Source organism: Rhinolophus sinicus, chromosome 14, assembly GCF_057876585.1.
Source record: "Rhinolophus sinicus isolate RSI-liver-muscle chromosome 14, RSI-T2T, whole genome shotgun sequence".
NCBI classification, from domain to species: domain Eukaryota; kingdom Metazoa; phylum Chordata; class Mammalia; order Chiroptera; family Rhinolophidae; genus Rhinolophus; species Rhinolophus sinicus.
Genome location: NC_142514.1, coordinates 159779709 through 159802662, shown reverse-complemented (window position 1 = coordinate 159802662; position 22954 = coordinate 159779709). Strand labels below are relative to the sequence as shown.

The window sequence follows — 22954 nt, the reverse complement described above, 5'->3', positions numbered from 1 at the left end:
TAATTTAATCATGCTATCTACTTATATTGAGAAATATCAGTTCATGGCTGATGTTTAATTGGTTTCAAAGTACTCAGACTAACTTTGTTAAGAAAAAAAACAAATACAAATAACTGATGTAAAGTTTGGGAGCTCCAGAGTTTTAGGAGGAAAAATTTGGCTTCTAACATGAAATTCATGGTCTGGGTTGAGGTATAATAATATAATGAAATAATTATTATCAGAGGTGAGAAAATTTAATAAGAGAAAACTCTAATTTGATTTTCATTTTCTCACAAAGAACACTGACAAAAGTATTGTGACTTTTTCCTTGTAAAGCTTGTTCTTTTACTTTTGTCAAATAAACTTTTTTTTAAATACCTTTTTCTCCTTTTGTAGTGACTGGGTTTGATCTCTGGGGCTCTGTGTTTGCAACAGGAATTGTTTGCACATTCTACTGCACTCTGGTATGTATCTAGCTGTGAAAAAGGATTTAGCACTATCTCCTAATATGGGGTAAGGGCAAATCTCCAAAAACAGGGCATCTAAATATAGCAGAAATTGCTATTCCAAAATTAAATAGAAGTATGCTGGCTTATCTGTTACAGTTTCCTGAGATAGGTGCTGTTGTTTTATTTAAAATTATTTTTAGTATCAACCATTAGTGGAATTTAGGTTCTGAGCTCATTCGAGAAAGCCACAGCTAAGAGAAGATTTAATGAAAGATTATCTCCTTGATCAGAGGATTAGGTGACCAAATGCAACTTCTGAGAAAAAAAAAAAAGCTCATTAATAGTGATTATAAACCACTGTCTACTGGTTGAGAAATACAAAACTCATGTATGATTGATCAAGGATGGCTGGTATTTTATAAACCTGAGCGTTCCACAGATTGCTTTTTTGTCTCTTATTTATGGATAAGCTTAGATTACGTTTAACATTTGTCTTTACACATGCTCAGTTTTTAATCAAGGAACCTAGGTGTTATTAGCAATATATTTATATACTTGTTACAATTAGTTTAGTTCAACAAACATTCACTGAGCACCTATTATTTGGCATGTCCTGCAATGGGAATCTTTATTCTTCTGAATTATCGGCACCATATACGGAGGCTGTAAGTAACCAGTTAAGAATGTGGCAATGGTTCCCAGAGAGTTGGATTTTCTTTCCTCCGCTATAGACAAAAGTGAAGTACTTGATATATTATCATATAGCAGACCATATGTGTATTTTGGCATCATGTGCATTCAACATACTCTTTTAACATATGTCATGATAATAAACAATTTAAAAATGTCCTTGATTCTCTTTTTTCCTACTTGGAAACCCCACTGTTTGTTTGCCCCACAAAGTTTTATCTTAATTTGTTTCCATTCCATTCTCACTACCATACCATTCTATTCCAGACACACATCTCCCTAGGCTAAAAATAGGCTCCTGCTCCTTAAGCATCTGGCCTTATCTGACAGATTAGTTGTTCTGAGTTACCTGCCCATAGAATGATAAATTAGGTGCATTGCTAGGGACAGTAAAAGCAGACTTCTTAGCAACAATAATGGAAGCCAGAAACAGTGGAATCACATCTTCAAAGTGTTGAAATAAAACAATTGTCAACCTATAATTGTGTATTCAGCAAAACTGTTTCAGGAGCTGACTGTCAAGAACCAAGATAATTTACCACTAGTATATCTTCTCTTGAAAAAAACCTAGAGGAAGTGCTGTGGGAAGAAGAAAAATTATCCAGTTTTAGATGGAAGAAGTAATGATAAGATAATAAAATAATCAACATTTAGTAATCTGGTCAATACAATTTTTGGTGCTTAATGATAATAATATTAATAAATTTATAGCATAGTATAATTTATATAATATTGAGTTATATGTTATATATGATAATTCATAATATAAAATATAATAATTGTTATTATTATATGTAATTTTGGGATTAAGAAAAGGAATAACTCTTAATGCTACAACAACATAATGTACAATCAGGAAGAGAATAATCAGACATAAAGATTTTATAATCTTTGAATTGACTTTTCTTAAATTTAGACTCTAAATTAATATTTTCATGGCAAAATTTCAAAGGAACCCATTTAAATAAACTGGTCAAAGAGGAAAATAGAATTAAAACAAAACAAAACCTCAGTTGATTTAAGCAAGAGAAGAAAAGAGAAAAAAAGCCTAGAGGAAGTAGAACAAATAGAAACCAAAAAGTAAGATGTCAGAAACAAGTCCGGATATTTTAATAATCACAATAAGCTAAAATGAACCAAATTTATTACCTCTTAATTGGTTTCAGTGTTTTTCTCTTCTGCATGTCTCTGTCGGACTCATCTTCTTAAAACAATCTATTTTTCTTCATGTCATTTGACTGACCTAATTCTCTTTTGGCTTCCAATTACTTATAGGACAAAGTGTAAACTTCTTAGCCTTGTGTTGGAAAGCTTTCATTATGTGAATAAATCCATGCATCTAATCTCTTCTCTTTGCACCTGTGTTCCATTTCTCCTCTCTCTAGCCAGGTCAGAAGCTTCAGTGTCACACCAAAGTGGTGGCTTATTTATCTAACACTTTTGCTCATGTTGCAGTCCTTTTGCACTGAGAGTCCTGTGGATGCACAGCCTAAGATAACCAGTCGAGGAGATGTAAAAAAATAAGAAGTGATTCTGCCATCCAGGGGTTTGCAGTCTAGTGAAGTAAGCATTAGATCCAAAACAACACAGACTGATTAAATATTTAAGTGACAGTCAGGGCACAATCAGGGTTATAGATCAGTGGTGTGTGTGGGGGGTTGTCTTACTGTATGAAGTGGTCAGAGTCAGAGCAGTTTGTATGGCTATAATCTGTCTTTCAATGAGCATTTGACAAAGTGGTTTGTTCTCTTGCAGCATGTCTAGGTGAAGTTCAGGTTTATGCTTGTTTTTGCACACCTAATGTGACGTAGTCTCTGAAAACTGAGGTCTTTGACATTTAGTCTTTATATTACTAAAATACGATGTTGATATTTGGAAGGCTTATTGTCTTTAAAGGAAAGTCAAAATGCCACTATTTGTGAGGTGGGAAGTAAGAAATTGATTATTTCTCAAATCAGGATTTGAACAGAATATACAAATACAATGTCTCTGACAGGAATTTAATGTCTTTTTTTTTTATTGAGTTTTGATTTTAATTAAAAAAAATGCTGGGACAGCCCCAATATCATCTTTCTTCTCAAGATGAAGATGAAGGCTGTCATCTTTTCACAGAAGACTTTGACACTCTGGAGGAGTAACTGAGGAAAATAATTCTATTATTCATGTTAAAAATACCATGTCCTTTTATTCTCATAGTGCTATTCATTTTCAAAGCACTTTTAAATATATCTCTTCATTTAATCTTTACCAGTTTCCTCATTCCACCTTCACCATGGTCCTAAGGGATTCTAGCAGCCTCTTTCTTTCTTTCTTCTTTTCTTCTTGTCCACGTGTTCTCAGCCGTAACTGTTCATTGAAATCACTTGTGTAACTTTCACAAAACACTGATATCTGGGTCTTACCCCAGACCTCAACTTATTCAGACTCTCTGGTGATAGGGCTCAGATATTGTTTTGTTTGCTTGTTTGTTTTCTAATTCCCCAGGTGACTCTAAAGAGGAGCCATGTTTAATAACCACAGCTGTAGCCTCTGGCCCAATCACACTATCCTGTATTCTCTTAGATCCATCCTCCTGAAACTCTCCTTTGCTCACTTCAATATGTGACCATCTTTCAGCTCTTAAAACCCCTTTTTCCATGAAAATCTAGAATCTATCATCGCTTCCTAGTTCTTTTCTTCTCTGGAAGTATTCTCCAATCTTAGTTTTCCAAACTTCATTCACTGTCAATAGTTTTACAAAAAGAAGTCAAGTTATCCAAGCTAGACCTGGGTGATTATCCTCAGTTCCCTAGCTTCCTCATAACATGTATTCAATTAATCACAAGCTATGTTGATTTTACCTCCTAAATACCTTTCAAATCCACCGACTTCTTTCTATCTCTACCCTACCTCAAACTGCTGTCATTTTGCACATGGATGACTGAAATAAACTCTGAGCTGTTCTCTCAACTCTTTTTCTTCTGTGATCCTTGCAATCCATTGCCCACACAACCACTGCTGAAACTACTGTGAAATAAACAATATCTTTCATCATATAAATCTCTCTAAAGTTCTCTATTGCTCTTGAGAAATAATTTACATAGCTTTGTCAAAATCAGTGTGTTCTGGCCTCTAGCAAATTCAGAAACCTCCCTTTAGGTACTCTATCTATATAATCTTCAATCCGTATAATCTAGCTTCTTTTATTTCTTCAGGTAGCCATGCTTCTCGTTCCTTCATGCATGCTGCTCCCCTTTCTTCTCTGTCCTCTGTACCTGGTAAATTACTACTCATTCTTCTGAGCTTAGCTCAAATGCCACTTTCTCAAGACGAGGTCAGGACTACCTGCTATATGCTCCAATAGTACCCTGTCTTTCTTAATAGAATTTTCCACAATTTTAAGTAAATATCTATATTGTTGTCTAGTATATGCTTCTCCCTCTAGATTATAAACTCTGAAGTTAAGCAATAAATCTGTCTCTTTCGTTTACAATTTTATTGACATGCTTCACATAGCACTTGGCACATAAAAGGTGTTCAGCAACCGTACTGAAAAAAAAGGAAGACGGGAAGGAAGGAAGGAAGGAAGGAAGGAAGGAAGGAAGGAAGGAAGGAAGGAAGGAAGGAAGGAAGGAAGGAAGGAAAGTGGGAAGAAAGGGAGGGAGGGAGGGAGGGAGGGAGGGAGGAAAAAAGGGCGGGAGGGAGGAAGGAATAGAAAGGAAAAAAGGAAGGAAGAAAGGAAAGGAGGGAGAGAGGGAGGAAAAACATAGATCCCATTAGCAGGCAGGTTGTGTAGAACTGGAAGAATTCCAGGCTTCAGATTTAAGAATTTACATCTATTCTCTCCATTTCAGGGCGGATTAAAAGCAGTGGTGTGGACAGATGCGTTTCAGATGGTTGTCATGATTGTGGGCTTCTTAACGGTTCTCATTCAAGGATCAGCCCAAGCTGGTGGATTTCACAATGTCTTAGAGCAGTCAACAAACGGATCTCGACTGACTATATTTGAGTATGCCCAATGCCACTTCTTCATGTTGTATAAAGATTTAGCTGTGTGACCTCATCACCCCAAATTACATCTGGGCATCAAAGGAATATCTTTGTTCACTCACTTCTCTCTGCTTTGTAGCTTTGATGTAGATCCTCTCAGGAGGCACACATTTTGGACAATCTCAGTGGGAGGAACTTTTACGTGGCTCGGGATCTATGGAGTTAATCAGTCAACCATCCAGCGATGTATTTCTTGCAAAACAGAAAAGCATGCCAAACTGTAAGTTATTAATAAAGAGACATCTCTGTGTTTTCTCTGCCCTTATTGGATACTTATTATATGCTTCCTAATGCATGTGTGTGTGTGTGTGTGTGTGTGTGTGTAAGAAAAACAGAAACAGAAAGATTAATTTACCTTTCCAACTATATTTTGAGGCAGGAATTACTACTCCCATCTCAGCAACAGAATGGTAGAGCTGGGGTTTGAACTTATCTCAGTCTGCCTTTGCTCTCCATCATTTGCTGCCTCCATTTTTGGAGAAATCACTAGGTTAAATTACATGCTGTGGGTAGTGATGCAGAGATGAATAGCACATATTTCTTATAGTTTCTGTGATGAGATGACCCTCATCACTTATTTGATTCAGCATGTGGTTTCTTCAAGTACTGTTTTTCTTTGGATGGATATGCCTTTAAAATTTCCAAGGAGAGATTTAAAACTAAGAAACCCCAAGGTCATGAGGCAGGTCACAATGGAGCTTTAGGCCGCTCCAACTCCTGCCACAATAGCTTTGCCAGGCCTGCTTACTCTGAAGGACTCCAGCAGGCCCACAGCTTGTCTAGTCTTTTCCAAGCCCAGCAAGTCATCCACACTTTAGGATGCGGACAAATGAAAAGTATGCATTCTTTCACGAAACTGGTAGAAATAAACCAGAATTGTGTGTAAAATGGGCATTTCATCCTCATTGCTGCTGTCCAAAGTGCCAGCCTCCCCTGACTTGTCAGGATACTGTCAATTTTTCTTAGAGTGAGAAACAGTCACTATGGATATTTCTTCAACTGATTTTAAAATACTTTCAATGCACAGTTTCTTATTTAGGCTGAATATAAGAGATAATTGCCTGGACATAGTTCGCCATTTTGTAACTTGAATTCTGAAAGAGAATACATTACTTTATATGCTTCACACACATCAGAAGGAAGAAGTGAAATCATTATCTAGTATTCTATCAGTTCCCTGGTAACATATTTATATTCTATTGCAATAAATAATATTAACAAACCCATACGTATGACCATCACTTTATCAAATAGCTGAATAGACTTTGCTTGAATGGAATGATAGCAAGAGTAAAACCAATGCAATGCGTAGGAATTGATCACTTTATGTATCAATTGTATTCCCAAAAGGCTATCTCTAATTCAAGCCCCTATAAACAAAAACAAATAAAAGTTAAAGATAAGCATTATTAGAACACTCCCAAGGAAGTAACCTCTGAGATAAGATTCTTTTCTAATGTAAATCATGTAAAATAAAAACTTATAAACGGGATAATTATTTAATGTATTTGCTTTATAAATGAATACTTTGTTTTAAGGGTTTTTTTGAAAGTCAGATACACCTGTACGTACCGGTTTTAGGGGACTTTGAAATGAATATATGTCCTCATAATTGAACGCGGATGTATCTGTTTCCCTCCAAACAATGACTGGATCCAAGAAAATGGCCTGCGTTGCTTTCTTGCCCCTCTGTAACTATCTCCAGAATGAGATTATTTATTCTCTTAGACCAATGTAAAGCCAGTATACTTTCAAATTCTCCCTGAGATTAAGAAAATGAGTAACATTTTGACTTTCAAAGGACAGTAATGAATACAAAACCGTAGGTTACTGGAAAAACACTCAAATTGGAATTAAGCATATCTGTGTGTTGTAGAATAAAAATAATTGCTCCAAAGAATATGGGTAAAATGACCTTAGGTTTTTCATACTTTCTATCGTCTTAAAAAAAAATCAACTTAAATTTCATCTGAACTAATCTCCAAAGTGAATATTTTTAAAATTTGTCTGTGTCTACATTTAGCTCCTCATCCCTCTAAAAGAAAAGATGCTGGCTTTTTGACAGGTTCATGAATTGAATGGAGAGAACATTACTTGAAGTTATATAATATGAGTGATTGTGATGTGAAATTTCTTCTAAGAAAATAGCTCTCACACTACACATTGAGGCTTTGCAGAAAAACTCCTGATTTCAAAAGAAAATCCATTAAAAATCTACTTCACTCACATTGCGTAATCGGTCTAAGAATATAATGTTTCCAACCAGGAAAAAAAAAAAGCGAAAGGTATAAAATGCAATGATTCTTGAAGACTGTAGAATTGTATTTTATAGCAAAAGGCCAAAATCCTTTATCTTGAGTCTTTGGTGATGACCTCCCATACTGTAACATAGCACAGAGGCTATCAATAGACAGACCCATGTGTTCTTTTCTAGAGCCTTGTACTTTAACTTGTTGGGTCTCTGGATCATTTTGGTGTGTGCTGTCTTCTCTGGCTTAATCATGTACGCCTACTTCAAAAACTGTGACCCTTGGACTTCTGGCATCATCTCAGCACCGGATCAGGTACATGATCCCTTGGGGCCTGTAGGGATGGCTGAAATGAGCATGCTTCTGGCCATTGATAGGTAATGTGGGGTCTTTCTCTTTTCTGCCTGTACCTCTAGCCACTGTCCATACCCCAAAGACTTGATTTCTTTCCTCTCCTCTTGGGTAATATCACCACACGTTAGATTTTACTATAAGGGAGTTAACATGTAACGAAGAAGGTACCTCAGCTTGCCATTGAAGACAAGCCCTGGCGCTAGGGCAAGGCTGAAGGTTGGTTAATGATGCTTTCATCTCAAATTGAACAAAATGACCCCTGTTTCTATAATGCTTCTGCTCATGTCTTCTCATCGTAGCTTAAACAACATCACCCTGTTACACTACATGAAACACACTCTTAAAAACTACATATGGGGAATATGCTCAAGAGGAACAGTCATCTCCCTTCTCTTCTTCTACATTTTCTACTGTCTCACCCTGTCCTATGGGAGCTTTTTTTCCTGCAAATGTGGCTATAGACTAGAAAAACCATAACATCTCTATTCCCTGAAGACCTAGTTTCACCATTTGTTTTTAGGGTTTAATTGCTAACTTTAAGGATAAACAGGCAAGAAAATAGCATACATTGCAAACAAAAGAAAAAGTTTAAAAGTTTCTGAACCTTCTGAAGTTTATCCAACATTTTTTCCTAACACTCCCTGTCTCTTTCCTACCCTCCACCTCCCTTATAGCTGGACCTCAGGTCCTTGGATTGGAATGTTCATAACCTCATTTGCTAGTATCTAACATCTAACAACCATGCAAACTCCCCTATTGTTTGTTTATATATTTATTTATTTTTTACACCTCCTTTTGTTAAAAAGCTGTATTCCCACCTTTCAGACACTGCTGATGAAACCACTAACCCTACCCTCTTCTGATGAAACCACTAACCCTACCCTCTTTTGCCTCCTGTGCAGCTGATGCCGTACTTCGTCATGGAGATATTTGCCACGATGCCTGGACTGCCTGGCCTCTTTGTGGCTTGTGCCTTCAGTGGAACTCTGAGGTTAGTATACGGACACAACGCTGCTGTGATGACAGTGGTGATGAGGAGGAGGAGGAGGAAGGGTGGTGGGGGTAGTAATCGTCAGTACTTACTGAGTACTTACTGTGCATCAGCTGCCTGGCTGAATGCTTTGTTTCTGTGTGCTCATTAGTTGTCACACTGTATATGAACCTGAAACTTGGCTCATATTATCTTCAGTTTATAGATAAGAAAAGTAAATTTAGCAAGGTAGATAATTTACCCATGGTGACATAGTAAACAGCAGAGGCAGCAGGTAAGCCTAGGTCTGCCTCTACACTAGACCGCTCTGTTTATGTTCTCTACCTGTCTGATGCCAACTGCCCCATGATTTCACATCAGCTTCACACAAGGCAGCTCGCTCTGGTGGCATTTATCATTTAGAAGCCTTATAGCTCTGCATCCACCCTTTGCAATCCATTCTTCCCATTTTCAATAGCACACTCAGGCAGCTGATACCTTCTATCCCTCACATGTAGACATTATTCTAAATACAAAATTATGCATACATTTATTCTGAAAAACATTTTAGGAGGTTTCTATTATGCTAGGCACAGTTGGTGGGAGTGGGTGTGCTGCAGAGAACCAGACTGACATAGCTTTGCCCTCATACAGAGTTTGCATTCTAATTGACATGGAAGATGGATAATGTAGAGGTAAACAAACTAAACAAGGTATCATTTGATAATGACAAATAGTATAAAGGAAACCACCGATGATATCCTAGAGATTGGTGAGGCCTGTGGGTTCTACTTTATATAAGGTCTTTAGGGACCTCTTCTTGGAGTAGGTGACATTTGTGTTGAGATCTAAAGGATGCAAAGAAGTTGGCTATGTGAAGAGCACAGGCAGGAACCTTTATAGGCAGGATGGAGAGCAAATTCCAAGGCCCCCAGGAGGGAAACTCTATGGGATATTTTAGGAACAAAGAGTAGAAGCACAAAGAATGGGAGGAGAGCAGATGGGGATGAGTTTGAAGAGATGGGCAGGCATCAGGCCATGAAGAGACTTCATGAAATTGCAAAGAGTTTGCATTTCAAATTAAACGGGAAGGCATTAGAAAGTTTGAAGCAAGGGAGTGAGTGGTGCCATACCAGTGAAGACAGCCTTCTGCGTAGGGAAGGGACTATGATAAAAGCCTAAGAGGTGAAAGTTAGTGAATAGTTAGGAGACATTTGTCTTGATCTATGGTGAGAGATGACCATGACTTGGAGAAGGGTAGGGGCAACAGTTGAGAGCAATGAACGAACATATTAAGATAATATCATTACTTTCCTTTAAGCCAGTCCCTCTGCCTTTACGAATCAGAGACGCAGATGGTGGGAAAAACCTTACTTCTCTTCCTGGAGCTCAGTTGAAAAGAATCAATTACAGGATTGGTCAAAGGCCAATTTTAACATAGGAAAGGGATCAGGGTCAAAATTCTAACAGTACCAGAGGATAAAAGTAAAAACGTTATATCTTATTCCTCAAATCCCTTTTCTCACCCACAAAATTAACCACTCTTACTAATTTCTTGTTAATAAACCAGAAAACGTCTTTGCTTCTGTAAACATATAGAACTTTTAGCACAGAAAAAATATCATGGTGTATATACTGTTCATTTCTTTAAGTTAATATAATTCAGAAATCTTCCATACCTTATTTTTTGGATCTGCTATTATTTATTTATTTATTTATTTATTTATTTATTTATTTATTTATTTATTCAAATTAAAGTTTATTGGGGCCATAATTGTTAGTAAAGTTACATAGATTTCAGGTGTACAAGGATCTGCTATAATTTAATTGACCAGTCTAATGTAAGGCATAACTAACAATGTTTATGTCTTAGTCCATCCGTGCTTCTATAACAGAATATCATAGACTGGGTGGTTTATAAACAATGGAAATATATTCTCACAGATCTCAAGGCTAAGAAGTCTAAGGTCCAGGCACTGGCAATTCAGGGTCTGATGAGGACCTACTTTCTGGTTCAAACATGGCTGTCTTCTTGCTGTATCCTCACGTGGTAGAAGGGATGGCTGAGCTCTCTGGGGTCTCCTTTATAAAGTCACTGATCCCATTAGTGAGGGCTCCAGCCTCATTCCCTATTCCCATCCCAAAAACCCCAACTCCAAATACCATTCATTGGAGTTAGGCTTCAACATATGAGTTTTGTTGGGACACAAACATTCAGTCCTTAGCACACTACATTGTATATCTCTGTGAAAATGTGCAAGGATGTATGTAGGCTACATTCCAAGAACTGGAATTACTGTGTCAAAATCATATTCATTTAAACTTTTCATGGACATTGCTAAATTGACCTCCAAACATTTGTTCCATTTTATACACTGAAAAGAAAACTATAGTGCCTCTTTCCCCACACTACTGTTACTATTGAAACTGTTAAACTTGCCAGGCTCCTAGTTAAAGAATGGCGGCTAATTTACATATGAATTGCCTTGATCTTAAGTGGGATTGGCTATCTTTCCCTACTTTCCTTGACCATTTGTATTTCTTTGTTTTGTAAAATGACAATTTATTTTGATAATTTTTTTTTTGAGTTTTCAAGAGAGTTTTGAGATTTCAAAATTCAAGAGAGTTTTGAGATATGTCTTATTTTTTTCTCATTTGCCCTTTATGTATTTGCTTTATTAATAGTATTTTTAAGTATATGGAGATTTCATTTCATATTGATCAATTATTTTACATTATGGTTCCTGGGTTAATATCTTTCTCAGAAAGTCTGCTCCATTCTATGATCATAAATAATCACCCAGACATCATTCTACTATATTTATTGTCATTAACTGTGAAAATTATTGAATCATCTAGACCATACATGTGACATAAGGAATTTTTACCTTATTTTCCTTCTAAATTAGTTACCAGTCATCCCATTATTATTGCTATTATTAGTAGTAGTATTATTTAGTAAAAAAGCCATCTTTTCACCACTGACTGGAAAAGCTATTTTTAGTACATCCTACATTCTTTTATGTATTTGGCACTTTGTATAGATTCTCTTTTATATTCTTTTTCATCTATTTGTCTACAGCTATGCCAATATTAATAACTTTAGCGACTGTGCTTTAAAATATGATTTAATATCTTTTAAGCCTGTTCTTATTCATTACTTTAATTTTATAGAATTTGCCTTGATATATAGTTTTTTTTCCTAATTATTTTCAGTTAATTCTTTAGGATTTGATTATATTGAAACCATGATATCTGCAAATACATATATGTTTGGGGAATGGGAGCTCCTTTTATTTGCATTTTTTTTCTTCTCTTCTAACAGTTACACTTCTACGTTCATTCTGATATATAATTGTGCTTTGAGAACAATGATAAATAATTGAAGGATAGCAGAAATCCTTGTTTTACTATGTACTTTAAACGGAATGGTTCTTGGATCTTACTATTAAACAGGATTTCAAGTTTTGATTTGAAAGGTGTTTACATTTTTAAATACTTAAAGTTTTAAAAATTGTAACAAAATGCATATATTTATTTTACTTTTAGGAAATATTTTTATCAGAGAGAGTATAGAATTCTGGTAAAATTTTGGCATTTTTGAAATGGGTATTTTTAAAATTTTGAACTTTTGACATATTATGTTGACAAATTTCCAAAATAACAGCCTCTTTGAATTCATATAATGAATTTAACTTGTAAATGGAGTAATTTTAATTTAATGTGCTGTTGCATTACTTTTACTAATATTCTTTTAGGGTTCTACATCAATAACATAAGGTGATATTGGTCTGAGGTGTTGGTATTAGGATCTCAAGGAAACTAAGGACAGAAACAATGAGCACAAGAGGATCAAACACAAGTAGGGGTGACACTCCAGCTTTCATTTTGTCCTTCTCTACAGAGCCTTATTTATTTATTTTTCTCTCAGTCTAAGGCTGACTTTCTCCATGCTGGTGAAATATAGCTTTCAACAGATTAAATCTCCCATTAGAATGGTCCACTCATTTGATTTCAACTCCAAAAATTCCAAGAAAGGGTCACCCTGGAGAGTATATAGTATACAGAGTTTACTTCTGCTACAATGTTAAGGAGGGCATTGGATTATAGAAAGGGAATGACAAGAGTGGGGTTAGAATAAAGCGATGGTGGTTGAGGAACAGGGAAAAAAAACAAAGATTTCGATCATCTGGTAGCACTTTTAGAATTGAAAACACTGACATATGGAGAATACATCCAGCTACAAAAGCAACCCAGCAGAGGTTCTACAAATCTGATCCTTCTGAGCCAAATTCAGCTTTTTGTTCCCTCCTTCCCAATGGATTCAAGGGTTAACCCTAATGTTCGAAATTCTCACATGATGGATTTTGATACATATGTGTTGGGGGAATGGGAGCGCCTTTTATTTGATCATGTGCTTTCCTTATTTGACTTCCATGGAGCTGCAGATCGAAGAGGAGTCTTACAGGGAATGTATACCAGGCCTTGATTCTCAGGAAAAGAGTAATGGTACCCCAAAGTACTAAGAGTTTCAATTCCCAGAAGTGGGTCATGGAAAGTTTGTACTTGCTACATCTGTCATTTAGGGGAGGAATTTTTAAATTAGTGCATACAATGGACCTGGAACAATTCCAACTGAAGTAACAACCTCCAGCTAAAATCAATGGTATTAGTAACCTGCATTACAGAAAAAAGAAAAAAAAGTATGAATTTTCTTTCATACTTTCGGCACAGTTGTAGTGTATCTTCAAATGTGCATTGGAAGATAACAAAATCATTAACTAATGAATATCAATGGAAAATTTACAAACAGGCTTTGTTCATCAGCTTGTTTCTTTTCTAGAACTTTTGTTTGTGGTTGAGATTTTTGCATCGTGAATTTAACATAGTTATCTATTCTACTAGCTGAAATATTCCTGGTCTATATAAGGAATTAAACAAGCTTTCATGGTAGTCTCCCTACTTTCAAGTCCTTTGCCACCTAAGTAAGTTTTAGGGCCATAAGACTGAACTCTGATTGGAAAGTCAGAGAAAGAATGTCAGAGCTTTTATGAGTTTTGGTTTTTGCTTCCTTCCCAGTCTTATCTTTTGCCCATTTCTCCCTTACTAACTGCATTCTAGCTATTTTGTTGGACTCCAGTTGTTGAATGCAATAAGCTGTCCATCTTGAGGCATTTAAATGTAATTTTCCCTTTGTTCTAGAACATCCTTTCTCCTGTTTGCATGGGTCCTTTCAATGCCTATCTAAACCATCACTTCCTAAGGGAAGAATCACCTAACATCATATTAGTTTAGGTATCCGCAAGACATACTCTCATATCACTTTGTTATTTTCTTTCATAACAATTTTTACAATTGTTATCAATTACATATTTTGTTGATAAATGCCCCTGTCCCCAAGTGGAGTGGAAGATACTTGTCTTCCTTTCACCATTGTATGCCTAGTACCCAGAATGAATAAACAGATGCTTGAACAGTGTTAATCAATGAATTAATTATTAATGAATGGCAAAGTGTACTGACACCAAGGTTAGCATAGCTACTACTTCCTGCTTCAAGACCAGCCTAACCCCCACACACATACACCCACACATGCACACACACACAATCTCTCTGCTACTGCCTGCTAACTCTTTTAACATCTTGTGAAAGCCTAGCTTTTTCAGTGGAGTTTGTGGAAAAATTGAAAAAGCATTAAGCACAGAAGCAGCTTTGAAGAGTGAATAGATGGGCCCTGTAGTTCTCCTGGAATCCCAAAATAAGGACATATGTCTGCATCTGTTTTTCCTACATCCCTGCCTTGTCAATTTGCCCTGGAAAACAGGGTAGGCTGGTAGCTTAGCTTTATTTAGCTTGGACTATGTTCTCCCTTTTTTCCTCCCTGTAGCACCGTGGCTGCCAGCATCAATGCCTTAGCAACAGTGACCTTTGAGGATTTTGTCAAGAGCTGTTTTCCCCATCTCTCCGACAAGAAGAGCACCTGGATCAGTAAAGGCTTATGTAGGTACAGCCTGTGGATTTTCTATTCCATATCATGAAAAGTACATGTGGTACATGTCAAATTCCTGCACGAGCTATTCAGGATACACTTGCAGGCACAAATGCACACTAAGATACATGAGGAATCTCACACATAGATTCTTAACACTTGCAAAGATACCAGGAGGGTGCCAGGAAGGAATGACCAGCTAGCTTACCTTCCACCAACCTTACTTTTGACACTCTTTTGTGCTCACTCTACATTCTAGATTCATCACATCAACATCTCTTGATTATGCTATGTATGGATCATATTGGTTCCTCTACCTGGGAAGATGTTTTGATCCATATCCCAGTCACTCTGTCTAAGAAAGCCAAATTCTTTCTAAAGAATCCTTTATTACCAACCCCCAGGAACCTCACCCCAGAGAACAATTGCTCCTTGTACTTACTTGTTTCATTGAGACTATTGAGTATTTTTGCATTACATTGAGATTGCCAAACAGTTTTTAAATACTCTTTTTCTGGTTCCTAAGGTAAATTATTTCCAAAAAAGCATACTCTTTATTTGAGTGTATAGGTTAATATACTTACTCCCTTGTTTGACAACATTTTACCATGCGTTCCATTTTTCTTTTCTTCTTGTGCTTAACCAAGGTGAGAGGGACAATGACCACATGTTTTCTAACAGGGTAGTTGAATTGCCTGGATTCTATTTATTGTCTTGCATATGGAGTTAGAGGTAATAGTAGGTGGATGGGTATTACTCCCAGTACAATTCCCAATTTCTAGCAGATATTTCTGAACATGCTGGATTGAGGTAGAAGTTTCTCCTATCTCCATGGTTTATTGTCTGATCCTCTGAGCTGATGGAACACTGGGAAAATCCACAGCATTTGCTGCAATGTTGGAGCTTTGTTTCCCTCCCATATTAACTGCTTTGTCTGTGGGTCCATGCACTTCAGGTTTCTATGGAAGCCCCACCAATTTCCCTTACATTTCCTGCCTTGCAGTCTGGTGGAAATATAAAGATTTGGAGGACGAGAGAGAGACTGAATCAATTCTCTAGTCAGCACAAAAAGTAGATTCCCTGATTGAGAGATGGGTGCCTGGAATCTCACTTGAACACATCATTGTTGGCCCAGAAATAGGGTAATCATTAGTAGAGAGAAAACATGTCTTTTGTTAATTTCTTCAGGAAGATGGTGTTCTCCTTAATCATAAAGCAATAAAGAATCAGGGCAAACACTGTTTTCTGCAATCTAATCTATCATCTTTAAAGATAAGGGGAACAATTTTAGAATTCTGAAATGTGTTTATTGACCAAACTTGGTTTTTAGCATTGTTGTGAGTTTCCTTATTTTCTGCATCTTATTAAGAAGTTAGAAAACACAGCATCAATAGTTGCTAATCTGATTTAATTTTAATAATGTGTTCCTGATAATAAATATCATGTACTAAACTTGAAATAAAATAATAATAATCATTAATAATCATAAGAATGGCAAACACATAGTACTTGCTATCTACCAAGCACTGTTGGATAAATAGCTATATTTATTTATATGTAGTTCCTTTCTAGAGATTTTTGGGGCAGGAATCAAGTTCTGACTTCATAGCACTGGTATCTGGTAAAGTGTCTGGCTCAGTACTCAGTAAAAGTGAATTAAATGTCATATTGGGAACTGAGCTAGATGTTTAGCTGAGAGAGAATTTTAAAAACAATGAGCAAAACCATTTTCTCTCTGCTTCTATCACTGTGTCTCTGCCTATATGTCTCCAACTCTTTGCCTCTCTCTTTTCCTCTCTTATTTAGTTAATGGGTTATAATGGGTATTTAATGTACTCATAAAGTGATTTTTAAACAAAGCTGTGCTCAAACAATTATTGTTTTTTTAAAAGGTGGTTTAAAAGAAGGCACCATCTTTAAAAGATGGCTAAGACATATACGCTGATTCATTCAGCAAGATCTTATGATACTAGATGCACCAAGCAAGATGCTTCAGAACAGGGTACCCTGATGGCCCTTGGGATGCTCTAACATAGATATGTAAGCAAATAACTCATTATGCAGTGTACTAAGGGCTATAAAGATATTATAAATGAAGCACTAAGGGAAAAGACCAGAAAAACTTCCCAGATTTGCAAAGCATGTGACGTAAAATGTATAGACACTTAACAATTTTCAAGGTGAAAAACTATCTGACTCGCAGAGAGCTTAGTAACTTCTTCAGTTGAATGTTGGTGAGGGGGTCAAACTGGAATTAGTTCCCACTAATTTAGTCAGGATTAACATAGACCAGTGCCCTTTCCACAGTGTCATTGCTTCCACATGACGGCTTTCTTCTTGAATCCTGGAGAGAAAACTACACATCGCTAGATTCCAGCTCATTCTTCCTAGTGGAGGAAAGCATGTCCTTGGGAGAAAAATCTCCTAAATGCCCCTCTTGGAAGTGGTGTTGCCTGAGTGGGGAGGACAGTTCTCCCTGACATCCCTTCCAATAAGTCTTGCATCAGAGGCAGTTCTGGGCAGGTGCTAAAGGAACCCCTCAAAGCCAGCTTGGGTGATGGTAATGTTTTCTTTCTTTCAGGTGTCTTATTTGGCATGATGTGTACCTCCATGGCTGTGGCTGCCTCCCTCATGGGGAGCGTCGTACAGGTAATCAAAGAGGGAAAAGACACATTTGATTTCATAACATCTTTTTACCCATTTTCTTTTCTAATGTTGTTCCTCCAAGCCACTCTCTGATACTAGGTCCAAATTAAACATAAATGTAAAAAATTCAATCAAAATTATTTTCAGAAGGAGAAACTATTAAAAACTAATAATGGCACTCAGTGACAAGGTACACTGTAATAAAATTAGAAACTGTGTTAAAATTCAGATCTGAGAATTTATGATCCTGAAATAAAAGCAGGAGTGCTGACCTACCTCCTATTGGTTCAACTCTCAGTTCCATAAAATGTCAGCACTAGAAGGAGCCTTAAGCATAATGTTTTAACATCTTCATTTTGTAGATGATTACAGAAAAGAGAGAAATCCCCTCTCCAGGTTCTCACAGCTTGTTAGCGGCTGAACCAGATTTTTGACCAAGTTTCCTGAGCCACCTCTCATCCCTTCACAAACCATCCAAATTGCAAAGCAACATCAGATAAGCAAATCTTCAGAGTCCACTTTAATCCTTTCAATCTCCCTGGTATCCTTTGAAGACCCTTTACTTTTTTTCGGTGTGGCATAGGTTTTCAACATGTGTTGCTTAAACAAAGAAATGAATAAGCGTGAGTGAATAGTAATCACTGACTTTTGCAGAATGCATTCCAGTTCACAGAGCAGTGTACCTTACGTCTAATGACTATTTATACAGGCTCCATTTTTTTCCCTTTTAAGGTTCAGGGAACTACTCTGAGCAAGTTCAGTGACACGGTAATTCACTTGTCTACATATATAAGAGTAGTTGTGAGACTAGAAACCTGGTGTCCTCTCTAATGAGCCATGAAATTGCTGTTTTATCACAGATGCTTGATACACTCTTTACAATTTTTGAGACACTTTGATACTTGCCTATCCACACAGCAGAATTGGCAAGTTGGTGAGGTTTGTCTTTTTTGACCTCAACAGTATGTTTTACGGTTTATTTTCCCCCATCCATAGAGACTACATTTGCAAGTTGCCTCTGATGCCTTGTCCCACCGTAGTTTCTCCCCTTTATTCAAATATTACTTACTAAGGAAGGGTCATCATGTCCAATGTAGTAGAATTTGAATCACTAAATTGTTTCCACCAGTTTAAGCTTATTTGCTATTGAGGTATGAAGGGCTCCAGAATGACAGGAAGGACTCCTCCAAGCTTTATAAACATAAAGCTTATAATGAAGATGGAGTTGTGAGGGATGGTCTGTCTCTTCTTGCTCTTACCCAGGCAGGTATGCTGGGCCCACTTTCTTGATTGTTTAAAATGTATGCCCCACAGTTCACATACTTTAGGAGGTGCTAGTAGTCAAGAAATGAAAACTCTGATCTTTTGTTTCCTAGGAGAGAGATTTGTCTGTAAGATGGCCCCTCCTATTTCTCTGCACACATCTGACTAGACAGATGAAGAAAGGCAACTATAATTCCCCTATTTAATTTTCCAGACAGCTCTGCTGCATTTAATGAATTTAATGGAACAGCATTCATATCTAGCTTTTAAATGGAAAGAGTGAACCCAAGTCCCATAGGTGTGCAGGACAGGTTTAATTTCATGTTTACAAAACCAACCCATATTCATGATGTGTGTTTGCGGGTGGTGCTGGGGGAAAATAACTTGATGCTCCTTAAACAACGGCCTTTTTAATGTTTTAGTTTAGGATTTTACAGTGTGTTCTAGAGACCTTCATCCTGTGACATGCTCGGAGAGAGAAAATTCAAATACTGTTTGGGACAGGCTGCACATTGCATTTCCCTCTCAGAAATCCACAGCACGCATAGCAAATCAGAGGTTCTGGGAAGACTTACAGTAGGGAAACCTGTTTCACTTTAAATATGTGACCACAGAACCATACGTGGAGGGAGGGAGGAGCGAAGGAGAAGGGGCAGAAAACAGCAGCAAAGTTCCCCTGTTAACTAGTGATTTGCAGAGCTCGCTTTGGGAAAGGTCTTTCTACCCATCATACGTCTGTCCTAATGTCTATCAGCTGCTTCTGCTAAGGGCTGTGATTACTTTCAGACTCATTCTTATCTCTATTTAAGAAAGTACTTTCGAGATCTCAAAACAGTCCAACAATCACATGACATGCCTCAGGGATCAGGGAGCTCACTAACAGGGTTCGTAATAACAGTAATATAAGACAATAGTAATTGTAGATGCCTTACCATGTGCTCCAGGTTGCGCAGGCACTATTCTGAGCTTTCTCTTGGATTCTACATTGAATACTCATCAAGAAACAAAACAAATAAACAAAGCAAAAACAGGAAGCCGGTATTTGGATCTCCACTTGATGTATGAGAAAGCTAAGGCACAGGAAGGCAACCCACACCCCCAAACACTCAGTTTAGCCATTGCCCCCTACTTGCAAGAATGGCTTAAATGAGCTTTAAATCTTCCTCCAATAAAAGAGCTAATGACAATAACAAAAATAAAGATAAAAATTAAGATTAGTTTTGTACTCTACAGAAATATACAAACTCTTAAATCTAGAAACCCTTGGATATTTTTTTTTCTTTCGGTTATGTAAGACCTATTTTTCCTGAAGCATATTGGCTAATGACTTTGCAAGAGATTTTTAATTCCCCTCCACCTCCACGTGTACAGGGGGGAGATAAGCACCTCTTCTAACTGATTGACTCTCCCATATGATAGCTAGTAAATTAGCTTTCAAATTCAGCAACCAGGCAACTATGATTTAATGCTATCAATCAGCAAAGGAAATGTCAAGAATATAAAATTAAGTACATACTTTGGGGGAAATCATCAACTCTAATCTTATCTGTCTCCATCTTGTCAAAGATTTGTCTGTGGCATTGACTTCTCTAAAGATTAACCTGGATAAAACAATCATAAAAATGCCTTGCAGCTCATCTTTCTGGACAAAAGAACTTACCTTTTAGGTGGAGAGGATTTGAAGTCTCCTTGGTCTTATCTTTTTCATTTTTTTATAGGGAAAAGAAGGCTGTCTGAAGTAGAATGACTCTGCATTAATAACAGAAGTTTCACCAGGTCATAATTATGTGTGGAAGGGTCAACATTTGAATTCGAATATTCTACTAGTGATGGACTCTTGCAAGGCCTTTTTTCCCTTAGCCAAAAAAAGGAGGCCCTTATTGTGATCTCTGCTCTTGACTTTTTTCTTTCTGAACACTGCTTTTTGGAGAGAAAACGTGGCTTTTGGAGCCAGACAAAATGACTTAAAACTCTTAAATCTCATGTCTGCTACTTTCTAGGTGGAATTATACTTTTAATGTGTTTTCTTTCAGTCCAATTTTCTCATCTATAAAATTCAGTTAGTGTTACCCACTGAACAGGATAATTGTAAAGATTAAATGAGGTCATTTATTTAGAGAGCCTGGGTAATTTATCTTTACTATCTGGCCTATAGGTGGTGACTGACACACACACACACACACACACACACACACACACACACACACACACACATTTGTGTGTTTATTTTTTTACACGATGTTTATCACTGAACCCAGAAGTGAGATATGATTTCCAGAAAGCACATGATGGATGAGAACCCAGTCAGGACTAGGGCTGAATTTTATGTGAGCTCCAATAAAAAGGTGCTCCCAGGTGGCCTGAGGATTCATGATTCTGACCTGCTTTTCTCTGCAGGCTGCCCTCAGCATCCATGGCATGTGTGGGGGACCGATGCTGGGCTTGTTCTCTTTGGGAATTGTGTTTCCTTTTGTGAACTGGAAGGTAAGGATCCCACACCTCCCTTCTCTCTCAACTCTCACTCCTCCTTGGAAAGGCCATTTGTTTTCGCCAGGGGGAAAAAAAGAAACAGCGGTGTCTTTCCATAGTAGAAGCAAACAAAACCCAACCTCCTCTCTCTCCCTTCAATGCAGCCATTATATAATAGAAGCAGAAAGTCAGAGGTGGTCATGAAATACCCAATGTCATGGCATCAGAGCTGATTCTTTAGGGTTCAAATTGTTTTCTCTAAAGTAAGGGCCCACAGAATAAAATTTAAAATAGCTATTCTAGGCAGAATATAGGAAATATTATAAATCTGGGTCACCACTCCCCTTGTCATTGGCCATGGCTGACCCTACTAATCACTCCTGGCTTTCTTTCCACAGAATGTGGATGCAACCACAGGGTCCTTCTCAGCATGGCTCTCTAGGCAGCTACTCAAAATCAGCCAGGGTTGAGCCTCTTCTTAAAGTTTACTGGTAGGTAGGCCAGGGGTGAGCAATCAGCACCCTTCTAACCACATCTTCCTGTTTTGGGGATAGCCTGCAAGCTACAAATGATTTGACAACTTTAAGTTGTGGAAAAAAAATCAAAAGAAGAACCTTATATTCATGACACACAAATACTACATAAAACTCACATTTCAGTGCCCATTAAGTTTTATTGGAACTCCCACTCTCCTTTGTTTACATATTGTCTATGGCTGTTTTGGTGCTAGAGTGGCAGAATCGAGTAGTTGTGACAGCCCCTGTATGGCCCACAAAGCCTAAAATGTTTATTAGCTGGCCGTTTATAATAGAAATTTGCAGACCCCTGGTCTAGACCAAGGCACCAGTATTCAAATCACATACATTGTTTTAGTTTCCCCAAATAATAATGCACAGAACATTCTGGTGCTGTTATTGAAGAGTTTTATTCTGAATAAATAGAAAAAATCAACACGTTATTTTCTCTCACAGAGAAGGCTCAGCTATCCAGCAGAGACCAGGAGCATTCAGATTTTATACTCCAGTGGTGCTGGTCCCTGCTAGAATGTTCTGCCTCCTCTACGGGAGAAGTGACTTATTGACCTCAATGTTTGTCAAGAAACATAACCTTTAAATGACAGAACTAGTAAATATACTTGCTAGTATTTAGACTCAACTCTCCAAACTTGGGAGTCAGGGGCTCTGTCAGAATCCCTTAGAAATGGATATGGGAGTAGAATTTCCATCTTTCGGCTTATATTAACTATCAGTGAAAAATAACCACACTGTCTCCATTATCTGAGGTTTTCCCAAACTTCTGAAATTCTGCTAGTGGGAATTGAGGTTTTAACAGCTTTTTAATTGATAAGAGGAAGAAACCAAAAGGAGAAAAAAAAAATTCCTGGTAGAAATCTAAATATAATGATCACTATTAAATTTAAGAAGTTATGTCTAAATAAAGCGGCATTGTGGGAGTTGGAAGGACGGCAGTTTGAGTGGGGTTGTTTCCAGAACATGTGGCTAAGATGTGAGGCGGAAAGCCAGACTCTCTGAGTCACAATATTCCTCACTTCATTATTCTTTCAGCGGCTTTGTCAAATCTTTCATTAACTTTTTTCTTTTCCCCCTTCATAAAGGGTGCACTAGGAGGCCTTCTGACTGGCATCATCTTGGCATTTTGGGTGGCCATTGGGGGTTTCATTTATCCTGCACCAGACTCCAAGACATGGCCCCTGCCTTTACTGACAGACCAGTGTGTCCCATCCAATGTGACGGAGTCGGTGTCTCCAGTGTTATCCAGCAGGTATGCTGACCCTAAAGATGGCGGTAAGTCCCGGAGAGTGGGTCACCAGGTTAGAGGAAGGTGCATTTTTCAGCAATAAGAC

General features: G+C 37.5%; 1 protein-coding gene across 2 annotated transcripts in view; it reads left to right on the top strand.

The window, feature by feature from the left end:
• The window catches only part of SLC5A12 (solute carrier family 5 member 12), a 38501-nt gene that overhangs the window by 8406 nt on the left and 7141 nt on the right, over window positions 1–22954 (top strand). Inside the window, exons 4-12 of one of the 2 annotated variants that reach the window (XR_016018777.1) lie at window positions 379–446; window positions 4955–5109; window positions 5230–5370; window positions 7585–7714; window positions 8656–8744; window positions 14611–14727; window positions 17294–17361; window positions 21019–21105; window positions 22706–22872. Coding sequence is in view for 1 of the 2 variants with exons in the window: in XM_019749184.3 (XP_019604743.3) it covers window positions 379–446; window positions 4955–5109; window positions 5230–5370; window positions 7585–7714; window positions 8656–8744; window positions 14611–14723; window positions 17294–17361; window positions 21019–21105; window positions 22706–22872 (1018 nt within the window). In the remaining variant the exon portion in view is untranslated. The remainder of the gene's footprint in view (window positions 1–378; window positions 447–4954; window positions 5110–5229; window positions 5371–7584; window positions 7715–8655; window positions 8745–14610; window positions 14728–17293; window positions 17362–21018; window positions 21106–22705; window positions 22873–22954) is intronic. The other variant, XM_019749184.3, reaches the window with a different exon arrangement.